The sequence below is a fragment of the Cervus canadensis genome, chromosome 13 (genome assembly GCF_019320065.1).
Source record: "Cervus canadensis isolate Bull #8, Minnesota chromosome 13, ASM1932006v1, whole genome shotgun sequence".
Taxonomy (NCBI): Eukaryota; Metazoa; Chordata; class Mammalia; order Artiodactyla; family Cervidae; genus Cervus; species Cervus canadensis.
In genome coordinates this window covers 24,163,625-24,191,130 of record NC_057398.1, presented here as the reverse complement: position 1 = coordinate 24,191,130, position 27,506 = coordinate 24,163,625, and the positions used below count along the sequence as shown (strand labels likewise).

Here is a 27,506-nt window from a genome sequence, read left to right as displayed (position 1 = left end):
AAGAGGGAGATTGAGTTCTATAAAATCTGATTATGCAAATTGCTTGATATAGCACAAGGCTAGTGCTGCATCATGTTTGGATGAAAATTTGAGCACTTACTCATGTTTCTTATCATATTATTCAGAGGTCACGTTACATAGATGTTTTTAACGTTACATAGAAAGATGTTTTTCTTTGAAATTGCAGAAGTTTAACTGAAATAGGATTCCCCCCCTTCATTAAGACTTCCTTTTCATACTTAATTTAATTCATAGAATAATTGAGAACTGAGGGAAAATCTTTGATATCTAAAATTTTAAATTAATACAGAATTCCTTTCTTGTTTCTTTTTCAGGGTATGTAATTATCTCATGACCTGAGGATTTTTTGTTTTAATGAAATAAATCTCACATATTTACACAGCAATCATATACTAAATAGAGTTTATACTGGTACTTTTAAAAAAATTGGAAGCCCTAATTTAATCCTAGAAATGTCATTGTTGATAATAGGGCTGACCTTTATAGAGTGGATAAATGAACTTTATACTTGAAGGGTCAGTACAACTGGCTAAATTCAGCGCAGTTTTTGTAGAAATCTGACTTTATTTATCTTTCTAATAACATTTTTAGTGTATTTATATTTTCCAAAGTGGTTCAGTCAAGCATGTGTTTGAAAAAGTTGTTTTGATCCAGCATACCAGTATTTATTCCTGGTGGCTTCAGCTTAATATGATACCAATAACATTTTAAATGGTAGTGTGATAAATAGAGGAGATTGGTTAGAAACAGGCTAGAATTCTTAAAATAATTACTTTTGTTGACAAATGATAAATCAAATGTAATAGAAAAACCCTCAAGTGAATTTGAGATAAACTTATAATAGCATGTTCTGTTTTCCCTTGCAAATATTATTGATATGTTTGTCATTTCAATTTAACCAAGCACATGAATCAACTAAAATGGATTTTGACTGAGATAATCATTTACTTAATCAAATCTTTAAGACATTTAAATAAATTAACAGTGTGACTGAAAAATTTTCTGTGTAAAGCTAATCATTGATTTATGATTTGGGAAGAGAATCATCTTTTTATTTCTTAAAAAACAAATACAAAAATACACGAAATTTTCTCTCTTTTTCATATTTAAAAATTTTAAATAAATGTAAAATGGACTCCTATTACCCACCAATAGTAATTCTCAAGAGAAATCATTTAAGAAGCTTATGTATTCATTTCCAAAAGGAACATTGTGTATATCATGTTTGGCAACTCGATTTTCTCATGAAACAATCTCTTATGAACACTTCATTAAACAGTTTTTCACTATATAAAATTGCATAGTATTTTGTGGCATGGGTATAGCATAACTTACTTTTCCATTTCTCTTTTGAAGGTTTTAAAAGCAATTAGCATTTTTATTTTTTGCTATTACAGCTGTTATAAAGAATAGTCTTCTTTGTATATATACTCTGAGGCGCAATCTGGTTTTTGATAGGTAATGCTAAATTGTTTTCTAGAAAGACTGCAAATGTTTTCTCCTTCCAATAGTGTACCTGAGCACCCTTCACCGATTCCCTTCACCAACGGGAGATATTATCAGTTTTAAAATATTTACCATTCTTACTGACATCTCATTTTGTTTACATTTCCATGATTATAAAAGAAATTGAGCATGTCTTATATGCTTATTCTGCTAATAGATTTGAATTTGATTGTTAAATCTAATATAAACTGCTTTTCCTGTCAGAGATTTAGTATTTCATGATACCTATAGTCAAATTCTAAAAATCTTGTTTGGTTTATGTGCCTGCATATTTGTCTAAAGGGAGATGGGAAAGAAAGTAAGCATTATTATTTTTTTTTTTTTTTTTAGAAAGTAAGCATTATTATTGTGCTAGTGTCAGGGGAGAGTCATGGAAAACTATTGCTTCTCTCACACCCACTCCTTTTGCATTTTTATCTGTTAAGAGGTGTATATTGTTTTGGAATCCCATCAAACTATGGATATACAGATCAAAACCACTAGGAACCCAGAAACAATAATCCATTCTATTTGAAGGGAAAGAATTTTTGCTTTCCCTTTGGATTCTCTCCCTCCCAGATGTTTATTGAGTGTCAGTACTCTGTTAGGACTGTCGTCACTTAAGCTTACATCATCTTTATATCTTAATACTTTTGACAAACTGAAGTGTCTCCCGATTACAGTAGACATCATTCTCCAGAACGTTTAAATTTCTTCAGTCAGTTGAAGCACAATGAAGATGTCTTCATCTAACACAAATGCATTTTGAGATGGTCTGTTACCACCACACCAGGTAAAGCAAGTGCTGTCATCCGCTTCTCCTCCTGCCCTCAATATTTTTCTCCAGCATCAGGGTCTTTTCCAATGAGTTGTCCCTTCTCATCAGGTGAACAAAGTATTGAAGCTTCAGCTTCAGCATCAGTCCTATAGTGAATATGCAGGGTTGATTTCCTTTAGGATTGACTGGTTTGATCTCCTTGCTGTCCAGGGGACTCTCAAGGGTCTTCTCCAGCACCACAGTTTGAAAGCATCAGTTATTTCGTGCTCAGCCTTCTTTGTGATCCAACTCTCATATCCATACACAACTGCTGGAAAAACCATAACTTTGACTATACAGACCTTTGTTGGCAGAGTAGAGTGCCCTTAACACTTGGTAGGTAGACTGGTCTCTGGAAACAGGTTGAGTAACCAATTCACAAGGCAGTTAATTCTATTTTCTAGTTAGTAATAATAATGAGCGATCAGTGCAAAGAAATAGAGGAAAACAATAGAATGGGAAAGACTAGAGATCTCTTCAAGAAAATTAGAGATACCAAGGGAACACTTTATGCAAAGATGGGCTCAGTAAAGGACAGGAATGGTATGGACCTAACAGAAGCAGAAGACATTAAAAATAGGTGGTAAAAATATACAGAAGAACTGTACAAAAAAGATCTTCACAACCCAGGTAATCACGATGGTGTGATCACTCACCCAGAGCCAGACATCCTGGAATGGGAAGTCAAGTGGACCTTAGGAAGCATCACTATGAACAAAGCTAGTGGAAGTGATGGAATTCTAGCTGAGATATTTAAAATCCTAAAAGATGATGGTTTGAAAGTGCTGCACTCAATATGTTATGCACTCAAATTTGGAAAACTCAGCAGTGGCCATAAGACTGGAAAAGGTCAGTTTTCATTCCAATCCCAAAGAAAGGCAATGCCAAAGAATGTTCAAACTACCACACAATTGCACTCATCTCACACGCTGGTAAAGTAATGCTCAAAATTCTCCAACACAGGCTTTAGCAATAAGTGAACCGTGAACTTCCAGATGTTCAAGCTGACTTTAGAAAAGGCAGATGAACCAGAGATCAAATTGCCAACATCTGCTGGATCATCGAAAAAGCAAGAGTTTTAGAAAAACATCTATTTCTGCTTTATTGACTATGCCAAAGCCTTCAACTGTGTGGATCCCAATAAACTGTGGAAAATTCTGAAAGAGATGGGAATACTAGACCAGCTGACCTGCCTCTTGAGAAACCTACATGCAGGTCAGGAAGCAACAGTTGGAACTGGACATAGAACAACAGACTGGTTCCAAATAGGAAAAGGAGTCCGTCAAGGCTGTATATTGTCACCCTGCTTATTTAACTTATATGTAGAGTACATCATGAGAATTGCTGGGCTGAAAGAAGCACAGGCTGGAATCAAAATTGCCTGGAGAAGTATCAGTAAGCTCAGATATGCAGATGACACCACCCTTATGGCAGAAAGTGAAGAAGAACTAAAGAGCCTCTTGATGAAAGTGAAAGAGGAGAGAGAAAAAGTTGGCTTAAAGCTCAACATTCAGAAAACTCAAGCTCAACATTCATGGCATCCGGTCCCATCACTTCATGGCAAATAGATGGGGAAACAGTGGAAACAGTGGCTGACTTTATTTTTTTGGGCTCCAAAATCACTGCAGATGGTGACTGCAGCCATGAAATTAAAAGACGCTTGCTCCTTGGAAGAAAATCTATGACCAACCTAGACAGCATATTAAAAAGCAGAGACATTACTTTGTCCACAAGGGTCCGTCTAGTCAAGGCTGTCGTTTTTCCAGTAGTCATGTATGGATGTGAGAGTTGGGACTATAAAGAAAGCTGAGCACCGAAGAATTGATGCTTTTGAACTGTGGTGTTGGAGAAGACTCTTGAGAGTCCCTTGGACTGCAAGGAGATCCAACCAGTCCATCCTAAAGGAGATCAGTCCTGGGTGTTCATTGGAAGGATTGATGTTGAAGCTGAAAGTCCAGTCCTTTGGCCACCTGATGCAAAGAGCTGACTCATTTGAAAAGACCCTGATGCTGGGAAAGATTGAAGGCAGGAGGAGAAGGGGATGACAGAGGATGAGATGGTTGGATGGCATCACCAACTCAATGAACATGAGTTTGGGTAAACTCCGGGAGTTCGTGATGGACAGGGAGGCCTAGCGTGTTGCGGTTCATGGGTCTCAAAGAGTCAGACACGACTGAGTGAATGAACTGAACTGAACTGAATAATAATGAAGCATATATATGGAAAGTAAATGAATTAATCTGTTTAATTCTCACACCAGTCCTATTAGGTGGTATTTTATCATCTTTTTTTTTTCTTTAAGTATAAAAAGATTGAAGTGTAGTGAGATTAAGCAGCTTGCTCAGAGTAGTTTCCATGCTAAAACCTTTCATTTGTTTTTTAGGCTAACACCTTGCTTGAATCTCCCTTTTCCTCCTCAGGCATTACCTTCTTTTCAGATGGGAGCTGAATATGGCAGACTGCCATTCTTTATCAGCCTCATGCTGGGCTTTGGGTTGAAGCCAGAAATTTACTATAAGCATCTGTGGCTCCCAAGGGCAGGGATTGGGAAAGTAGGTGTCAGGGAAAGGTCCAAGGAGGAGGCTGCTAGTTTTTGGATTCTATTTATACAGTCTGTTTCAATCAGAACAATTTTGATAACATCAAATCATTAACAGATTTCAGTGTTGGAACCTTGCAACAGTTTAAGCATTGTATATTTGTACACAGAATGTACTCAATAAATGTTATTTGAATTTAATTATACTGAACCATCTCATTTATGGTTCTGGAAACTGAGATCCTGAGGTTAAGTGACAGTGGCCGGACCAGAATGTATTCTCCTGATTACTTTATAATTGCATTTGTAAACAGTTAACTCCTTTAACTGAAACAAGACTGAGAGTTTATTAACTATTTGCAGAATGTTTATGGAACTAATTCAAATGCCATTCTCTTTAGCAGCAGTTAGTATCTGAAAAGAAAGGACTTAATTTTTCAATTGGAGAAATTATGGCTTTTGTTACACCATGGGGTGTGGTGTTCTAATGGTTTGAATATGGCATTGGGAGTTGAGTGACTCAGATCTCTTATAATGACAGGACGAAAGCTGAGCTTTCTGAAAACTTAATGCTAAAAATTTTACCCTTGCTTTAATATTTGGACTCGAGTACAATATTTGGAAAGTGTATGTCAGCAGAAGGTCTACATAATACAGTAGTATTAGTGTTTTCATTACACTGTAAATAGAGATAGGCAAATTATTCAATAAAAATTCTAAGTGATACCCATTTGAGCACATTAAAATTTTTTGAGTGATATTTAAATAATAAAACAAGTTTGACTTTAGATAATTAGAGCTTTAATTTGTCCTTTCTCTTTGTACAAAAACCACAAACAAATTGTACATCAGAGAAATAAGGGTATTAGATTTTTTATGTCTCTTCAGAATTGCCCAGCTATAACCTGCTTAATAGTCTTCCTAATCATCTCTCTTCTCGTACCTTTATGACTCTCTAGTATTAGTTTACCCTTCCTTGCTTCTATCATTCCCAATCTTTGCTCTGTCCTACTTATCTTTCCTTTTCAGTTTCTATTCTTTCATCCTTCTTGCATGCTAAGTTGCTCCAGGTGTATCCGACTCTTTGCGACCCTATGGACCAGACTTCTCTGTCTATGGATTCTCCAGGTAGGAATACTAGAGTGGGTTGCCATTTCCTTCTCCAGGGAATGTTCCCAACTCAGGGATTGAACACATGTCTCTTATGTCTTCTGCACTGGCAGGTGAATTCTTGACCATTAGTTCCACCTGGGAAGCCCAGTGTGATATTTTTAGCAGTAAGTTTTCAGTAAGCTCCAGCTGGTGAAGAATTTGCCTGCAATGCAGTAGACCTGGGTTCGATCCCTAGGTTGGGAAGATCTTCTGGAGAAGGGAAACGCTACCCACTCCAGTATTCTGGCCTGGAGAATTCCATGGACTGTAGCGTCCATGGGGTCACAAAGAGTTGGACATGGGTGAGTGACTTTCACTTTCACTTTCTCAGAAAGTTCAGCTTCCCTCCAGTCATTATAAGAGATCTGAGTCTCTCAACTCCCAATGCCCTATTCATCCTTCTCATATTCAGTTATATTTAGAGCCTGCTATATTCTAGGCATATATTAAGTGCCGTATCAAATGGTTACGATCTGTTCCTCTCTTCTTGGTGCTTACAGTCTAGAGATGGAAAGAGATGTGTAAAATAAATGCAAGATATTAAAGGTACAGGCACTCAGATAAAGACTAGTTAGTTGAATTCTAAGAGAATTTGGATACTTCTTGAAGTCTTTGTACCTATGATCATTTCCAAAGTAAGATTTCTGTTGACTATTTATATCATATTATGGTTAAGGGATTAAAACTTCATAATTTAAGACACCATGAGCTTCATTCATGGTACTTTTTTTGAAAATAGTATGCTGTTTTGTGTAAGAAGAAGAATATGCCTTAATCATAGAATGATGCAACAAATTTCCATTTCTTTCAGTATGACTATCAACTGGATTTTAAGGGCAGAGATGCAGAGACTTTGTAGTTTGACTTTAATGAAGTGACTGACCTTCACTTGAGTCACATTTTGTATGTTGACCTTTATCACATTTTTTTTTTAGAAAAAGAAATATAAATATACTTGAATTAACTTGGCAGTTCCTATGTGATGCTTTCAAATTCAATTAACATATGTAGATCAGCAATTCTCAATATATGGAAGTGTCTTGTTACTTTAGAAGTGTATGTCCTAAGTTGAGAATTCACTGTGTTGAAAAAAAGAATTCATGAGAATGGGCTACATATGTGAATGATACAGAGGTAGAAAGAATTGAGAACCATTGATCATGGAAAACCACCTGTTCTGAGATTCAGTGGCCCTCAATCCAAGTGGCAATACACAGAAGACTCTCTGACTTCTGCAGTGCATTTTCATTTTACTGCTCAATTCACCTAAGAAGTGTACAGAGCAGCTGGGTCTTCTCTCATTCACAGCAAACCACAGATGCTTTTGGCACTTGATGATGATCTCTGTTTTGAAGAGTCTATACTATAGACTGAAAAATGTAGATAATTGATAATCAGGATGTTCCCTCTAAAGAAAACTAATGATTTATTTTTTTATGTTTTTCAAGTGTGATTCCTGGATCATTTGCAATGGTTAGAAAGCCATCTATAACTCAGATTTGTTATTGGTAATTTTTATCAAAGTTTTAAAAGTTTAGTAAACTTTTAGTGGGCACCCACTGCTCTGCTCATTGCTGTGGACACAAAAATAAGATGTGACTATTACCATTGGGAAGCTTATAGTCTGTTTGAAGAACAAAACCCAAAAATAGATAATTTTAGTAAAATACAGTAGATGCAGTACAGTCATCCCTGGGTGTCTGGGGGCATTGGTTAGAGGACTCCCTGTTGATACCCAAATCCTTAGGTGCCCAGGTACCCTTAGAGATGCTCCATGATTGTTTGAGTCTATGAGTGCAGACCCTATGGATTAGGTGGGCCAACTTTAGTAAGATGAGAACAGGGCATGATGTGAGCTGACTAAAAGGAACTTGGTTTGGCCTGAAAATTCTGGGAAGACATTTTGAAAATTATGCCTCTGAGTTCAGTCTTGATTAATGCTATTATTTAGCTGGAAATGTTTGGACACTACCATACGGGAGCCCTTCCAGGCAGAGGAAAGCTTCAGGTGATGGGAAACCACATTATGTGTGCAATAAAATATACATTGTTCATCTGTAAGGGTGGCAAATGAGATTAGAGAGACTACAGAGGTTGAATAATGGAGGGTCTTTTATGTCATGCTGATTTTGTATTTTCTGATTTAATCAAAGGTTGGTGTAAGAGATATTTTACAGTTGTGTTAAAAGTGTCTTCTTGGAAATGATTTATTTTATTCAGGGTATTTTTTGTATAAAAATTTAGGAAATAAATTGCTTACACAGCTTAGGAAAATATATGTCTATTAATGAAGTAACCCTTAATTTTTTTTCCATATTTGTGCTGCCCCCTAACTTGCCCTTTATTTTGAGCAGGGTAAGGCTTAGTTTTTCATTTACCTATTGCTCTAGCTTAAGTCTTCTGATCTAAGGCATGTTTACTAACCTACTCCAACCATTGACTTTTCTGTTCCTGTTTCTGTTATAGCCCATATTCTGCTTTCCTCTCATGTGTCTGTGTCCAAGCACTTACTTTCTCCTAGAACATAAATTCCTCAAAGTTAGGAGGCATGTCTGTTTCACCTTCTTAAGTTCGGTCATGTAGTGAGTACTTAGTAAATATTTGAATGAATGAATAGCTAATCAATTTTTGCTTCACTTTACTTGCACTATTTTTAACTTCTGTCTAAAATTAATTTTTTGGTAGATGAATAGAGTATATATAAATGGTATACAAATGTACTAGAGGTATGGGCTTCATGTATCTAATCTCTAAAATCATCTGTTTCTTAATGTATGAAGAGAACATGGTATTATACTAATAGCTACCATTAATTGAATGTGTACAGTATTCTAAGTATTTAAAGCTTTCCCTCTAATTGACCTTTCCTATTGTTGTGTATGTTATTCTTTGTTTGAAAGGTACTTTGATCAAAACTTGTGCTGGCTGCATTTCCCTTATCATTTAGATCTCAGCTCAGGCTCAAATATTACTCCTTCAGATAATCTTATAGCTGAAGTAGGCTTTTTCCTCTCTCTCAATTTTTCCTGGAAGTGATTTTCTTATATATTGAGGTAGTGTTAGTCTTTCCATCATCATGCTCTAATGGCACGTCATACACACCACTATTAGTAATTTTTAAAATGCTTTCTTGTAAATATGGTCTTTTAAATTAATTTCTGTCACCTTCTAGAGTTTGAGTTCCTAAGGGGCAGATGGTGTTTTATTATTTTTTGAGCTCCCAATGCCTACCATGTAGCAAGTGTTAGGTAAATATTTGTTTAATGAGTGGGAATTTCTTAGAAATATTCAATTCAGAGACAAAAAAACGTATTCTTGTTTTTAAAATCTGTTAATGGAAGATGTAATTGGTGATATAGGGGTGGATAAATGTACAGAAAAGAGTTAACAAACTTCAGACTTCTGTCCTTAGAAGAGCCTGTTTGCAAGGTTGGCCTCCGGCTGGTATTGGTAAACTTAGAGTTTAGGAGGGTTGCCACATTCCCTAACTGAGAAGAGTGGCTAACTCTGCCTGAATTGTTTGTACTACAGTATGGTTTATCCTGAACACCTGCTTTTCTCCTGGCTTCTGAAATTTTGGTACATGCTCAGCATAGAGTACTTATGACCAGCCTCAGGAAAAACTCCTGGTGCAGTGTCTCTGATGAGCTTTCCTGGTAGATGGTGTTTCACACGTGGTGTCACAGCTCATCACTGGAGGAATTGAGTGCGCTTCCCTGGTGGCTCAGATGGTAAGGAATCCTCCTGAGTTGCGGGAGACATGGGTTCAGTCCCTGGATTTGGAACATTCCCTGGAAGAGGGCATGGCAACCCACTCCAGTATTCTTGCCTGGAGAATCCCCATGGACAAAAGAGCTTGGCAGGCTACAGTTTGTGGGGTCAAAAAGAGTTGGACACGGCTGAATGACTAAGCACTGAGCACCTGGAGAGGATTCCCCTGGGAGAGGATTCTTGGAAGTTTCTGCTTTCTCTCTGCTAGCCTTCACCCAGTGTGCCTTTTTCCTTTGCTGATTTTTCTTTGTATCCTTTCACAGTCACTAGTAAATCATGTATTAAGTAACTATCTGCTGATTTCTCTGAGTCCTCCTAGGGAATCATTGAACCTGGAATTGATCTTGAACACCTCTGATATAACAGGATAGATAAATTTTTTCTACTTCTAATTGGGAAGAAGATAGTAGATGATAAATAAATAAGAAAAATGTGAAGAACTAATGATGCTTGATTGGTTTGGGTAGCTGCTTTAGATTAGGTGGTCAGGAAAAATTTCTCTGAGTAGGTGACATTTAAATTGAGATCCGAATGACAAGAGAGAGTCAGCTGTTGGAAGATGGGGAAAGGGCATTTCAGGAGGGAGGCCAGGTGGTACGGAGTCGCAGATGTGAAAGTATGCCTGATGATTTTTGAAGAAGTGAAAGGGAGGACAGATGACCAAACGGCAGGGGACAGGCAACTTGGTAGTACAACAGATGTAGACAGGTAGCCAGGGGGACATCATGTTACTTTCTGTAAGCCACAGTGAGGGCTTTCTCTTTTTTGAAGACTTTGATGGGTTCTAAGCTGGAGAGACAAAGATTTGGTTCATGATTTCAAAATGCCACAGCAGCTGGATACATGTAGAATGGAGTTCAGTAGAGCATGAAGTTCAGAGCATGAGTTCAGGAAGATCCTTTGGGAGACCCTCATAGTAAGATCTGTCAAAATGTTAGAGGTTAGAGTTAGAGTTGTATTTGGAAAGGGAGAAAAGTAGATAGATTTGAGATAACATTTTGGAGATGGTATGCCAAGGGTTGGGTAATTAAATGTAGGTGATGAGGGTAAAAGGTTTCAAGAACAACTTGTAGATTTGCAGTTTGAGCAACTGGATAGATAGTGATATCATTTATGAAAACACTGAAGAGGAGATCCAACCAGTCCATCCTAAAGGAGATCAGCTCTGGGTGTTCATTGGAAGGACTGATGCTGAAGCTGAAACTCCAATCCTTTGGCCACCTGATGCGAAGAGCTGACTCATTTGAAAAGACCCTGATGCTGGGAAAGATTGAAGGCAGGAGGAGAAGGGGATGACAGAGGATGAGATGGTTGGATGGCATCACTGACTCAATGGATATGAGTTTGAGTAAACTCTGGGAGTTGGCAATGTACAGGGAGGCCTGGCATGCTGCAGTCCATGGGGTCGCAGAGTCGGACACGACTGAGCGACTGGACTGAACTGAGCTGAGCTAAAGAGGGATAGGAAATCAGGCAAATACAAGTATTTGTTGTCTTTGGAGAAATGTATACTTAGGTCTTCTGTCCATTTTTTGATTAGGTCGTTTGTTTGTTTGCTATTGAGCAGCATGAGCTGTTTGTAAATTCTGGAGACTAGTCTCTTGTTCCTTGCATCATTTGCAAATATTTTCTCCCATTCTGTCAGTTGTCTTTTCATTCTGTCTGTGGTTTCCTTTGATGTGCAAACTCTTTTGAGTTTAACTAGTTCGTATTTGTTTATTTTTGTTTTTATTTCCACTACTCTAGGAGATGGCTCAGAAAAGATATTGCTGCAATTTATGATGTGAAGGACTGTTCTGCCTATGTTTTCCTCTATGAGTTTTATAGTATCTGGTCTTATGTTTATGTTTCATATCCATTTTGGGTTTATTTTTGTGTATGGTGTTAAAGAATATTCTAATTTCACTTTTTAAATATAGCTGTCCGGTTTTCCCAGCACTATTTATTGAAGACATTTTCTTTTCTCCATTGTATAGTCCTTGCCTCCTTTGTCATGGATTAATTGAACTTGGGTGTGTAGGTTTATTTCTGGGCTTTATTTCCTGTCCCGTTGATTTGTATTTCTGTTTCTGTGCCAGCACCATAATGTTTTGATGACTGTAGGTTTGTAGTATAGTCTGAAGTCAAAGAGCCTGGTTCTTTTTTTTTTTTTTTTTGAGCCTGGTTCTTTTAGCTCTGATTTTCTTCCTGAAGATTGCTTTGATTGCTTGTGGTCTTTTGTGTCTCTATGCAGATGTTGCCAGCCAAATTGCCCAGTACTTTGATAGGGAGGAATACAGTGATGACTAGAACACAGTTTCTAACAAAAGTGAGTAAGTTAGTCTAGAAAGGAAGGCAGACAAGTATTCAGGACATCACAGGAAGATGTGTGATCATGGGCCATATAGAGAATGTTAGCAGGCCCGACAGATGGAACTTAAATTCCAAAAACTGGAGTTTTTCTCAAAAATCTGTTTATTTTCTATTGCTTTCACAATTTTTTTTTTTGACTTTTGAATTTTAGAATCCTTGTGTGTATGAGATCATCTGTACTGGAGTGGGTTGCTGTGCCCTCCTCCAGAGGGTCTTCCCAACCCAGGGATCGAACCCAGGTTTCCAGCATTGCAGGCAGATTCTTTACCATCTGAGCCACCAGGAATGCCCATATTAAATGCTAACCTAAGTCTATTTTGTCAGTTTTTGCTTTCCCCTCTGTTGTGTTCTTTACTTGGCAATCTCTTCATATACTTAATATGCTTTCTCTTAAAGAGAACCATTTCCTCCAGATTTTGTCACCCCTCTGTATTTTGGTTACTTATCCATCTCTCTTTCTCCCTCCTTCCTCTTCCTCTCCTCATAAATACACACAGAGAGACACATGTGTGTACATATGTACACACTCACATATGTGTTCATAAGTGTCCCCATATACATGTTTATATATATATATACACACATATATATAGATAGGTGGATAGATTGTTATTCAGTCTTCATCATGTCTAGTTATCTGATTTTCTCAGTAACTCAACTGAATTTATATTCTGAAGTATAGTCTCTCAGTGGAATATATAAACCCAATTGCAGACATGAACCTGATTTCACTGTTACTTCTTTGCCTGATTTCATGTGGCTTCTTTGGCTAGTTTTGTGGGCATTTCCCTTTCCTTATTTATTTGTGAGTATTTTCCCTTTCAGTTACACTCTTGGTTGAAGAGGGTCGTCTGCTCAGAGGACTCTTGAGTATGTTGTGTACCACATGGTAGATGTCAGTGAGTTCCCTTTCTACCTTAAGGTAGATTTGACCTAGCCTGATAAATTCTTTCTTGTCTTGCTACTCTTTGTTTCTAATTATCTCCAACTCTTGTTCAGTTTTTCCCTCTTAATTGAATAGCTGCCTTAAAAAAATCATTCTTTGAATGTGTTTTAAAACAATTTTTTATTAAATCATATGTTCTTTTTAAAAAATCTGCCAGATGTTATTTTCCTTTTTTACCACCTCAGTTTATTTTGTAAAGGGTCATAGATAGCACATTCAGATAGACATTACTCAAATTTCTTATTCTAGGCCTATGCTAACCTCTACAAATATAAACAAAAATAAAACAAGGTTTATACACTAAATATCTACAGTTTTTTGTATGTCACTCGTACATACATACATACAATTTTAAAAATAGGAAAATGGAATAAAATTAAAATGCATTTCCAAAGAACTGAAATTCGAAGTGTAAATACATAACTAAATAAATTCTGAGTCATTACTATCCCAGAAAAATGTAAAATGTAACAGTTGGCTTAACATTGTTAATTGTCCTTAACATCAGGTGTGTTGGTTGCCCTAGTTCTCTTGAGTGTGGTTGACAGGTTTCAGCAATTAATGATACATTTTTATTAATCACTTATGCTTAGGAACTACAGGGATTATTAATTTTAAACTTGTAATTAGATTCAGAGTGACAGTGATGATAATTTAGTTGGAAAGAAGCAAGTAATTTGTGGTCTCTACCTTGAATCTTTTCTCTATCGTAAATCAACTTGCTTTGGACAGTGGGAAATGTTAGAACATTTTAGAAACTAAGGAATATATTTTGTTTTACATTAATGATTTACATTTGTGTATAAGTTTCTATGTAAAACAAGTATATTCTGACTGTGATGTGAAAATTGAGAGATTATATTATATTCAAAGTCATTAAAATGTGGCTATAGGGTTTGGCCTTCAAAATGATATTCTTTACAACTAATTAATCAAGGTGGCACTAGTGGTAAAAAATCCACATGCCAGTGCAGAAGACAAAAGAGACGTGGATTTGATCCCTGGGTTGGGAATATCCCTTGGAGTAGGAAATGGCGACCCACTCCAGTATTCTTGCCTGGAGAATTCCATGGACAGATGAGCCTGGCAGACTACAGTCCATAGGGTCTCACAGAGTCGGACGTGACTTAGGTGACTTAGCAGGCAGCAGGCAATCAAAATGAATCACTTTGTTACTACTCCAGGTTGGAAGATGTCATTTTACAGACCTGTTTCTACACATTTTGCACAGTTAGTAAAATTTGCGGTTTTTTTCTCCCAAGTGTGTTTAGATGAAAGGTTTTAGCAACCTGTGATTGCCTGTATTTCTTTCAACAAATATTTATTACTTATTAAGAAAGACTAAAATTAAGGGGAGATATCTGAAAACCTTCAGTAGTCACATTTTATCTGTGCTTACTTTTCAGCTTTTTATTTTATGAGTAATTCTTTAGTAGAAAAGAAAATAAAATGAGATTTTTGTGCTTATTTGTCCCTAATTTTGTTATTTATTTTTAACTTTATTTGAAAAAAAGTATTTTGTATATCTGTGTCTGTACTTTTTTTCCTTTTATGATGTTTGTTGATACTAGTTCTGAAAAGTTCCTTTTATGATTAGGATGAAAAACATTGCTAATAGAAACACAATTCTTTTTCAAAGCAGGGAGTGGTGACAAAGTTAAGAAACTAAATTATTTTGATTGCAGCATCATACATATTTATTTTGTTTGATCTAAAAATTTACATCTATTATAACTTCTTTTGGCATTGTAGAATTGGTTTCTGCTCTCTGCATACTAGAAATCAGTGGATAAGACAGAACAAACCTGGAATCCTTTTTAAGCTACTTTTAAGTGCTTTGAAGGTAGGCAACTGTGGGCTCAATAACAATAAGAATAAAAATGATAGCTAACACTTGAGTGCTACTGTGTGCCAGGCACCCTGTGTAGTACCTCAAATACATTTTCATTTAATCTTTACAATGCTACCTGATTGATACTATTTCCATTTCACTGATGTTTAGATTAAAGAAAGCGGTAGTCCTACAGTGTGAATCCAGTGACATCTGAAATGCTCTTCATCGTCCTGCTTTCTAAAGGACACCAGTAACTGCAGGGAAATTGAAATTGATGAGGAAAATGTTCACGATAAGGAAGTGAAACTAGGCATATTAAGAAGAGTCTCTACCAAATCCTGCTATGTAAGTTAAGCAGAGTCTGCCAGAGACCTCTCCTAAAGTTAAGCTTTATAGAGGAAGATGAAACTATTACCTACAAATTCCCTCAACTGACTCTCTTAACATTGTCATATTTCTCCAAAACCTCTCATGCAGTCAAAATAGGAATTGTCCTTCTCTTCAATCAGTACTCCGAAACCTGGGCAATTTCATGTCTTTACAGAAAATTTGCCTGATTTCTCATCTTTCTTGCTCCAGGGTTTTCCTTCCCAATTGCCTTATATGTATGAACATATTCTCAAAGCAGCAGCAAAGTAATCCTTCTTTTCATTCCACAGTCCAGTGTTATGTGCTGAAGTTTACTTATAAAGGCAAATAAGATACAATCCCAGCCCTCTAAGAGCTTGGACTTCAAGAGAAGGACATGAATGTTACAGATATTAAATATATGACTAAATAATGTAAACAGGCATGGTTTTAAAAAATTTATTATTTTTGACTGCACTGGGTTTTCATTGCTGCACATAGGCTGTCACTAGTTGCAGTGAGTGAGGGCTACTTTCTAGTTGCAGTGCACAGGCTCCTCATTGTGGTGGCTTCTCTTGTTGGGTTCCAGGGCAGGCAAGGTTCAGTAGCTGGTGGTGCGTGAGCTTAACTGTCCCACCGCATGTGGAATCTTGAGCAGGGATTGAACCCATGTTCCTTGCATTGGCAGGCAGATTCCCAAAGCACTGCACCACCAGGGAGTCCAAAAGTCATGTTTTCACGGAAGTCTTAAAGACATTATTGTAGGAGTCTATTTTGTTTGTTTGTTTATTCAGTCACTCAGTCATGTCTGACTCTCTGTGACCCTTTGGACGATAGCCAATCAGGTTCCTCTGTCCATGGGATTGCTCGGACAAGAATACTGGAGCGGATTGTCATTTCCTTCTCCAGGGGATTTCCCAACGCAGAGATCAAACCCCCGTCTCCTGGGTCTCTTGCATTGCAAATGAATTCTTTACCCACTGAGTCATTGAAGAAGCCCCCTAACTTACTTGGCTAAATCCTACTTTTCATCCAAATATTTGGCTCCAGACCTTCTGTTGTTCTGCCTTAATTGTTCATCAGGGGTCTGGTTTTACCTCAGTGTGCCCATTTTCTTTTTTTCTCCTTGGACTTCTCCATTGCTAATCTAGTTGCTTACAGTTCTGATTTCCTTTTTTGATGGACAGTAACTTGGGAGAGTGTCAAGAAGACAAGACATTGTTGTTACCATTCATGTTTTTATGACATAGCAGTAGGGGTTAAGTAAAATAGGTTTTTGTTTCATATAGCACAGGGGTCATTTAAAAGATTAAAATCCTTTCCCTGTGCTTTTTATAGTTACACATAACTTATGTTAAAAGATAAAAGTACTACAGAAATATAAAACTTAGAACTGAAAGATGCATTCCCTAAACATTTATTGAGTGCCTACTATGTGATAAGATACTGTTAGTTATTGAAACGTAATTGCTGTTAATAGTTTGGTGTATATTCTTACAGCTATTTTTAAAGATCTTTGTAAGCATATAAGGAATAATATTTACTAAAATAAAATCATACTTAAAATTGCTCTTTTATTTCTTTTTATCACAATATATTTTGGATGATTTTCGTTTAGCATATAAAGATTCACCGATTCATTTAAACTGCTAGATAGTATTCTTTTGACTGGATAGACCAAAATTTAGTTAATAAAAGTCCTATTGATAGATTCCTAATAGTTTTCAGTTTCTTTTTTCACAAACAACGATACAGTGAAAATCCTTTTACATATTTTTTTGGCATATGTGTTTCTGGATCATAAACTTCTAGAAGTGAAGTTACTGGACCGAATGGTATATTCATCTTAGAATCTTAATAAAGATTGCTTGTTTAAGTATCAACCTTCTTGTTTCCTGTTTTATCAACACCAGATATTATTATTCTTTATACTGTCTGCCAGTCTAATTGATGAATATGTTTCATTGTTTTAATTTGCATTGAAAAATTATTAATGAGATAGGGCTTTCTTTTTTAGCTAGTTGTATTTTATGTATTTTGCCCTGTACTATGTTCATGTCCTTGGCCCAGTTTTCTGTTGGACTGCTCTTTATTTTGATATGTTACACAAAATAGTCCTGTCATATGTTAGAATTTTTTTTCTAAATATATACTGTAAATATAGTTTTTAAAAATATATTCTGTACCTTACATCATAGAAGTTTTAATTTTATAGGTAGTCATATTTCTTATTCTTTCTTAAATCATCTTTGTTTTGTTTCATGCTTAGGGATTCCTTTCCCAGCAAGAACAATAAGAGTCCAAAAGAGTCTCAATATCAATAGTACCTTTTGAGTTTTTTCATATTCAAGATTAGTTATGTCCATCAGTGTTCGTTTCCTTGTTTCTGTTATTATGTTCTTAGATTTTGATCTCCCAACTTAGTGTGTACAATTTGGCACTTTGGTGTGTTATTATTTACTGTGTGGCAAATTAGAATATAATGTGGGATCATCTTGGACTCAGCTTAATTGAATATCAACTTATAAACACTTATGTTTGGTACTAATTAATAAGAAGGGTGACCAGAAGTCTGTTTGCCTGAGATAGTGTAAGTTTAACCTGTTTTCTAGTGTAATTTTTAATAGTGTCCCTTTTCACTGCTGATGTTAAACAAATAAAACCAGCCAGTTATTTTACCAGCAGAATAAGCTTATTTTGTAATAGGAGAGAATTGCAATTTGGGACAAGCAAACAACAGTAAACGATAGGCATATCTGGAGAATGGAGGAGAGGGGCTTGCTTTTATAGAGAAAAGGAGGAAATTGGGGAGGGCTGCAGGGGTTCTTCACTGACTGCAGGTGGCTAGCAGCTTGTCCTTGCTGGGTCGGGAGGAAATCTTCCTTCCTGTTAGTGCCTGTAAGCTGCCACGAATGATACATGTGTGAGAATTGCCCCTTCAGGGTTTCCTGACTTCATTTTAAATGAGATTTCCTTTATTCATTTTCATATTACTCACAGAAGTGCCTCATTTTAGTTAAAAATTATAAGGATTATAAGGCATAGTTTTTCATGTTAGGCTATTTTAATATTAAGACTTCAGTTGTTTCTGTTTACTTTATTCCTCCAATAATTAGTAATACTTCCTTTGCTTTAGCTTTAAAAGAAACAAAACCTCTCAGTTCTATGTGAGGTATTTCTAGAGCAGTGATGTTAGCATATAGCCTCTTAACCTTCATTCCCAATATCCAGAATAATACTTGCTTTTAGAATTAAATGCCCATCATCATTCTTGTTTATCTGATGTTGTCCTAAAGATGATGAAGCATTTGTTTGTGTGTGTGTATATAGTTTGGTTTTATTTTGCTAAATATGTGATAAAATCTTTTCAGGTGGATATAAGCACATCTTTTAAACATCACCAAATAAATCTTTATTTATCACATTAATTTTTGGTGTTGAATATATCCACTGGTATGAATGAGTTTCTTCTTGGATCATTGGATTTGTCACATGCTAAGCAATATGGTTTTTAACACAGATCCCTGTGAGATTCACTTAATGCCAATCCTTATTATACTATAAGAGCATTGGTGAAACCTTGGTATGTGCTATCAGCCAGACAGATTTTTATCTAGCTTATTTTATCATTCAATCAGTACTTCTCCAGCCTTTTCTTAGGTAGCACTGTGTCAAAAGCTTTGTTATAGTGTAGATGAATTGTGTCCATTACATTTCCTTTATCGAGTCTGTTACCATTCAAAAGATTTATAGAATTTAGAATTAACTTATTTTCACTACTGATTGTAAACTACAACTCAAGTTGTCTTATTCTTTCTAAAACTATTACTTTATATTTTGCAATGTTTTATGAAGTTGTCATTTTGAAAGATGAAAGTTTCATCTCTGGGAGACACTGGGACATGGGTTTGATCCCTGGGTTGAGAAAGATCCCCTGGAGCAGGAAATGGCAACCCACTCCAGTATGCTTGTCTGTAGAATCCCACGGACAGCGGAGCCTGGTGGCCTTCTGTCCATAGGGTCTCAAGGAGTAGGACACGACTGAGTGACTGAATACACACACACAATAGTTGAGAATACTAAACTGATGGATAAAATACTAAATAGGAATTTCTAACCATGTTACCATTAGCTTTTAAATTTTACTTCCGTTGGGTAAAGATATTTATTTATAGGTATTTTCAGTTTCATACCATGTAAACCGTGGACAAGAATTTTAATAAAAACTTTGTGCTTTGAAAATATTTATTTTGGCACTGAAATAAAATATATTATTGAAGTTTATACTGTTATTTTTGCAGTGGTGTAATATAAGCAGTATTTGTTTTATTAGAAACAGTCATGCTTCTTGTTTTATAACACATAAATATACAATGTACTATATAATGTTTGTTGTTTTTGTGTTTCTTCTGCAGAGAGTGATAATGAACTCTCAAGTGGAACAGGTGATGTGTCTAAGGATTGTCCTGAGAAGATCCTATATTCTTGGGGAGAATTGCTAGGAAGATGGTAAAAATTTATTTTTCTTATTGAAAATTTTATATTTACGTGATTGTTCATCTGTTGTATTAATTAAAAAACTGCGTGTTTATGTATCTTTATATTGAGATAACTTAGGGAGTAAATATAGATAGTCATCTAGGTGCCAAGCCCTCAACCAGCAGTGGAGTTTGGCAGTTGGAAAGATGAGTAGGAAATATTGTGCAAAGGAGTCCCAGAAAGCTCAACCAATAGTGTAGGAGGAGAGTCAAGGTAAACACAAGTGAATAAGTCTATCAAGTACGAAGTGCTCAGCTGCTGAAAGGTCACGTTGGAGGAAGCCTGAGAATTTCATTGAGTCCAGCAGTTTGAATGTCACTGGTGACTCACACAAGAAACTCTCCATAGAGAGGGAGGAATGAAAGCCTGGTTGGACTATATCTAGGAGGAAAGGTAATCATCAGGTATAGATAGATAACTCTTGAGAGAAGTTTTGCTATAAAGGGGTGATAAGAAATAAGGACATATTAGTAAGTGAATGTGGGTTGAGAGATAATTTGAGCATGTACATTGTGTGCTGCTGTGCGTGACTTGCAGGGAGAGAAAATTTGATGATGCCAGAAGAGGACACAATTGCAAGGGAAGCTGATGAATAGGCAGGAAGAGATGGGACTTGTTGAGTGATGGAGTTACAGTTAGGAGCATGATCATGCTGCAAGTCAATGACAGAGCCAGGGTTTGAATCTAGGCAGTCTGGCTCCAAAGGCAGGACTTTTTAACCAGTTGGACAGGCTGCCATTTCTATAATGTACATAGATTTCTGGATTCGTTATTATGGGTGCATGTAGAAGGTTTAGTAATCGAGAGAATAGACTCAGAAAATTGATACTCTTTCCAATCTTCTAGTATGAGTTTAAAAAGAAATAATGAGAATGACAGTATGATGGACAACACAATAAAATACGTTTATGACTAATTAGACAGCCAGTTGAGATCTTCACTCTTTAAAATTGATTTGTCCACAAGATTTATAACTTGTTTCAATACAAAGCATCCTTGTAGGCTCTAGGAGATACACAGGTAAAGACATAGCTCCTACCTTTGAGATTCACAAGCAAGAAGGGTGGGAATAGATAACAGGCCATTTTAACAAAATAACTGAAAAACTGAGGTTATTTCAAATTTCTTAACCATTTTTTTATATTTCTTTTCTGTGAAATGACAGTCATTTGATTTTTGAGCCAACTTAAAAATATCATCTACTTTCTCTAAGGAACTGTACTAGACACTGCTGAGTTAAAGATGAATAGTAGAAAATCCCTACCCCCAAGGAGTTTACCATCTTACAGAGACAGTGAAAGTGTTGGTCATTCAGTCGTGTCTGACTTTTTATGACCCCATGAACGGTAGCCCACCAGGCCCCTCTGTCCATGGAATGCTCCAGGCAGGAATACTGGAGCGGTTGTAATTTCCTTCTTCAGGGGATCTTCCTGACCCAGGGCTTGAATCCAGGTCTCCCACATTGCAGGTAGATTTACTGTCCAAGCCACCAGGGAAGCCGCTAGAGGCATATAGACGTTAAAACAGAGAATTGTGACATAATGGATAAATGTTTCTGTCAGCACCCAGTGAAAATTTTGGAATGAACATAGAAGTAGGAAAAAAAAGATACAATAAACACGATAAAGACAGTCCCAACAAATATTTTAAAGATGAAGTTGCTATTATGGGGACTTCCCTGGTGGTCCAGTTGGTAATCCGGGGACTCAGATTCAATCCCTGGTAAGGGAACTACATCCCGCATGCTGCAACTAAGACTTTGCATGCCTCAACCAGAGATTCTCAGTATCACAACAAAGACCAGGCACAGCCAAACAAATAAATAAAAGTAAATACTAATAAAAAAGATCTTGGAAAATAACCTTTAAAAATTGCTTTTATTATGCTTTTTATTATTTAGAAGGTAATTTTGGAGTCAGAAGAAATTGTTAATAGAGTAGCTAGTTAGGACATAACTGAATGGGTTGATGAGGTCAGTACCAAACTCATGGGCCTTCTGTATAAAGTGTAGTTCCAAATGGAGAAATAATTCTAAAGTAGAGTTGATGGGATTCCTCAGCTACCATTCAGTGTACATTTTTTCAGAAATGTAATCTTTCTACATTATATTTTTTGTAGTGGACTTTAGCTAACTCATTTATAGAATCTTAGGGAACTGTTTTAAAGAACTCAGATAACTGGTTTTTAGACCTGTAGAAAACTTTCTGAATCTTTTACAGTTGAAGTATTTTTATGTTTACTTGTCTCATTGTAGTTGTGTCATGACAGTTTATGTGAAAATGATGAGATTTGTCTAATTGAGAGAAGTTTGTTTCTATTACACAAGAATTGACAAAGTTTTAAAATTGCTCTTGGTGTATCTTTTTTAACATTAATGTTTCTGTGGGTTTAGAGCATTTCAGTGAGTCTTAGGAATATTAGCTAGGGACTTACAAGAAGATATTTTTGTGATTCAGTTAGGTAGGGCACCTATTGTGCTTCATTTTGTGCTTTGGGGGAAAATTTTGTTTATGAAGAGACAGCCTGTGTTATCAAGGGGTTTTTAAATAAAACGTAGTTGAAAGTATTTTGAACTTACTGTGAAACAATGAGATCACTATATCAAAATAAAGTGAAACTTTTATGGATAAAATCAGAACTCAGATAATGAAATATACTATTAGAAATATATAAAGGAGGACTCGGAGAAGGCAATGGCACCCCATTCCAGTACTCTTGCCTGGAAAATCCCATGGATGGAGGAACCTGGTGGGCTACAGTCCATGGGGTCGCTAAGAGTCGGACACGACTGAGCAACTTCACTTTCACTTTTCACTTTCATGCATTGGAGAAGGAAATGGCAGCCCACTCCAGTGTTCTTGCCTAGAGAATCCCAGGGATGGGGGAGCCTGGTGGGCTGCTGTCTATGGGGTCGCATAGAGTTGGACACGACTAAAGTGATTTATCAGCAGTAGCAGCAAAGGAAGACTAATACTAATTTTAAATTATCAGAAAAAAAAAGATACTATGGGAAAGAAAATGGAAAACACAGTAAAAATTCAGTGATGGAGGTCTTCATATGAAATTAGAGTTAAAGTGTTTTGAAATACTACATAAAAAAGTGAGCAAACAAAGATTTAGAGAAAAGGAAAGGAAGAAGGTCAGGGAGAGAGGAATTGAGGAAATGTTTGTTATAGAAATTTGGGAAGATCCCCTGGAGAAGAGAATGGCAACCCACTCCAGTATTCTTTCTTGGAGTATTCTATGGACAGAGGAGCCTGACAGGTTACAGTCCATGGGGTCACAGAGTCGGACATGACTGGGCAACTAACACACTTGTGATAGAAGGACTTGAAAACACCAAACTGAAAGTGGTAGCAAGATTTTTTTTATGTGTTGAATATATTCAGAATGGTAATGCTGATGTCTTGCATATTAAATAATTATTTAAGGAATTGGGGCAGAATTATTTCTGGAAAACTGTTTCTGGTTTTGAATTGTATCAAAGCTGTTGAGATTCTTAAAGACTAGGAGAACACTGTGCTGACCCTGAACACTTGGATGTAAGTTAACTTTTGTGGCAGGAAAAGTTTGTTTCTAACCAAAACACTAAGGGAACTTTGAGATAAAATTTGAGTATTGGTTTACTATATATATAAGTAAAGCTACCTTCAGACTATTCATTTACCTTTGTTAGACTTTCAGAAAATTGATACAGATTTAATAGGCACTTTGATTGTATTCTTCATGATTGTCCTTATTATCAAAGTGGGAAAATATGTTCTTAATCCATGATCTCTCAACCTAGCTGAACATCAGCAAAATGATCCCCCAAAATATCTAAATTCGGAAAACATAAAGAATTCAAATCACTAAGCATGAACATAAATAGCTTCCTTCCTTTTCACATCAATATAATGTTCAACTTTTTCCACTAATGAAAAAACCCGGTGAAAGCATATACATATCAGAACAAAGTATGTGCACTTGCTTTTCCTAGTGCTCTTTATTTTTTTTTTTCTTTTTTTTTTAAAAAAATATGGAACGCTTCACGAATTTGCGTGTCATCCTTGCGCAGGGGCCATGCTAATCTTCTCTGTATCGTTCCAATTTTAGTATATGTGCTGCCGAAGCGAGCACCCTAGTGCTCTTTAATCTATCTCTTTTCTTGAAACTTCTTCATGTATCTTGATTAACTTAAAGTGAGACCTCAGCTGACATATATAGGTCTTACCATTAATGAGGGAAGGACAAATCCCCAACTTTACTTGATGTTCCCCATCTTTTAGTTTCAGTTCTAACTATTCCTTTTTCTGAGAAGACCTTTTAAAGTGGGTCAAGCTGCTGCCCTCACATTCTCATATCTTCTAGCCAGCTACTTCCACTTCTTCTCTATCAAAATTGCCCCAATTCTATAAGTGACCACTGAGTATCATTTAGTGGCTTTTCTTCTCACTTCTTGATTTCTCTGCTGTTTTTGTTAGAAATTATAGCTCCTCTTTGAAATTCTTTCCTAGACAGCCTTAAAAATAGAGAAAGTTCTTTTTTTTTTTTTTTTAAATAGAGGAAGTTCTTATATGCCCAAACAGTTTCAAGAAAAGATGCCTCTTGGAAGGTAACTAGATGAATATACAACTGCTTTATGATGCTGTTAAATCAGTGAGACTGTTTGCCTTTAAAAAAAGCATTCTTTAGCTTAGCTGTATTAGTTGTTCATGTTAATTTAGTCTCATAAATCTATTCTTTTATCTAAAATTATTGAATACCTTGTATATAACAGGTACTGCTCTAGGTGCTTTGGATATATAAGTAAAGAAGACAGAGATTCCTTCTCTTGTGGAACTTACATTCATGCATTACAAACTTCCCAATTACTACTGTTTAGCATATCTGGTTTATGTGTGACTTTTTGAATCATTTGATACCTATATTGCTTCTAGTGCAGAGTTCAACACTTGTCCTAACTAAATGCCTGCTTGTAAGTCTCCTGATAGCTGTAGTTAATGTATTAAATCAATGACCATATGTAATTATATTTTTATTAGAAATACTGAAACAATGACTATTTTTATAAATTGTCATTTTGTTTGGATCCTCTCTGGTCATAGATGCATACTATAGCTTTTGGCTTGGTAGCCATTGATACCAGTATCTCTTAAGTACAGGGTGTTGTATACAATATAATTAATTACTGTATCATTACCAGAATAATTGGTAATTTAAAGCTGTTAATCATGTTGTATTATGAATTACCCAGTTCTTTTTAAATGTCAGTCTGTAAGTTAGCTCAACTGGTTAAGAACCAACCTGCAATGCAGGATACCCTGGTTCAATTCCTGGGTGGTGATGATTCCCTGGAGAAGGGATAGGCTACCCACTCCAGGGTTCTACGGCTTCCCTCTTGGCTGAGATGGTAAAGAATCTGCATGCAATGTGGGAGACCAGGATTTGATCCATGTATTAGGAAGATCCCCTGGAGAAAGGAATGGCTATCCACTCCAGTATTCTTGCCTGGAGAATTCCATGGACAGAGGAGCCTGGCAGGCTACAGTCCATGGGGTTGCAAAGAGTTGGACACAAGTGAGCCACTTTCACTTCACTATGAAGATAAATAGTGCCTGGGTTTTTAAGAGAGGAGGAAAAGGTTTTCTATTATGCCTGGCCAAATAGACAAGGGCCAGCTAGAAGCTAGAATATTGGTTGAGTTTAATCATATTACAGTAAAAGCTGTATTATGGACTGTTGACTGTTAACATTAAGGTATGTGTTTGCATGTGTATGTGTGGGTGTATGCCTGTGTAAGAAGAGATAGTTCAGATTCAGAATCTTATATAATTGATTATGCAAAGTAATTTGAGCCAATAGGATATATAATCAAGCTATTTTCCTCTTCATTTTGCCTGCCGTATTGGAAATACATGGTAATAGGATGAGTGGCTGTTAGGTGGCACAATGAGTAGAATTGGTAGCAGTGGAGATAGGTAGGAGTGCAAGGATTTTGGAGCGGTTGGGAAAATAAAATGCATTAGATTTCTTGATAGATTAGTAATAAATTATGGGATAGAGAATAATGTGAACAGTAACATCTAGGTTTCTAATTTGGTTGAATTGGGGTGACAATCACTGAGGTAGGACACTGTGGAAAACGATCAGGTTTAGGGAGAAAGAATATGAGTTCGAATTTGAGTATGTTGATTTCTGGAGCTCAGAATTCGTGGAGATGGGTAGTAATGCCCAGAGATAAGAGAGTGGAGAGAATTAGATCATTGAGGGAGAGTGGAGAGATTTATAGTTTGAAACACTTTAAGAAGCAATCATCTGTGGGGTTTGTGAGGAGGGAAAAGAGAGTGCTTTGTCACTGATGCCAAGGAAACAAAATGGTCAGTAGTGGAAGGACTGAAAAATGTCTCTGGGACACGTGTACCCCAATGTTCATTGCAGCACTGTTTATAATAGCCAGGACATGGAAGCAACCTAGATGCCCATCAGCAGATGAATGGATAAGGAAGCTGTGGTACATATACACAATGGAATATTACTCAGCCATTAAAAAGAATTCATTTGAATCAGTTCTAATGAGATGGATGAAACTGGAGCCCATTATACAGAGTGAAGTAAGCCAGAAAGATAAAGACTAATACAGTTGTACTAACACATATATATGGAATTTAGAAAGATGGTAATGATAACCCTATATGCAAAACAGAAAAAGAGACACAGATGTACAGAACAGACTTTTAGAATCTGTGGGGAGAAGGCGAGGGTGGGATGTTCTGAGAGAATAGCACTGAAACAAGTATACTATCAAGGGTGAAACAGATCACCAGCCCAGGTTGGATGCATGAGACAAGTGCTCAGGGCTGGTGCACTGGGAAGACCCAGAGGGATCGGATGGGGAGGGAGGTGGGAGCGGGGATCGGGAAGGGGAACACATGTAAACCCATGGCTGATTCATGTCAATGTATGGCAAAAACCACTACAATATTGTAAAGTAATTAGCCTCCAACTAATAAAAAAAAAATGGGAAGGAAAAAAAAATGTCTCTGGAATTTAGTGGCTTGGAGAGAGGTCATGTGTTACTTATATAAGAGAGAAGCTGTGCTGACCTGAGCTGAGGAATGAGTGTGAGGGAAGATAGAATGTACAGTCATCCTCTAGGGAGATGTGATGTGCAAAGGGGGAAGACAGTATGACATCTGGAGTATTATGTGGGGTTGAATAAAGGTTTCTTTTATATGGGAGATATTTATTGAAGTTTTAATAGCTGTAGATACACAGTGCTGACATTGAGCTCAGTATAACATGTTCAGTTCAGTTCAGTCGCTCAGTCGTGTCTGACTCTTTGTGACGCCATGGACCGCAGCACGCCAGGCCTCCTTGCCCATCACTAACTCCCGGAGTTTACTCAAACTCATGTCCATTGAGTTGGTGATGCCATCCAACCATCTCATCCTCTGTCATCCCCTTCTCCTCCTGCCCTCAATCTTTCCTAGCATCAGGGTCTTTTCAAATGAATCAGCTCTTCACGTCAGGTAGCCAAAGTATTGGAGTTTCAGCTTCAACATCAGTCCTTCCAGTGAACACTCAGGACTGATCTCCCTTAGGATGGACTGGTTGGATCTCGTTGCAGTCCAAGGGACTCTCAAGAGTCTTCTCCAACACCACAGTTCAAAAGCATCAATTCTTTGGTGCTCAGCTTTCTTTATAGTCCAACTCACATCCA

The 27,506-nt window shown here is 36.7% G+C and overlaps 1 protein-coding gene and 1 non-coding gene across 8 annotated transcripts in view; one reads left to right on the top strand and one right to left on the bottom strand.

Moving 5' to 3' along the window:
- Positions 1 to 27,506, top strand: part of RABGAP1L (RAB GTPase activating protein 1 like) — a 669,536-nt gene that overhangs the window by 168,471 nt on the left and 473,559 nt on the right. For all 7 annotated transcript variants that reach the window (XM_043484703.1, XM_043484704.1, XM_043484705.1 and 4 more), the window contains one exon: positions 19,681 to 19,774. In XM_043484703.1, coding sequence (XP_043340638.1) covers positions 19,681 to 19,774 — 94 coding nt within the window. The remainder of the gene's footprint in view (positions 1 to 19,680; positions 19,775 to 27,506) is intronic.
- Positions 23,817 to 23,923, bottom strand: LOC122452684. The gene has a single exon (XR_006272832.1). It is a non-coding gene; the product is annotated as a U6 spliceosomal RNA (small nuclear RNA).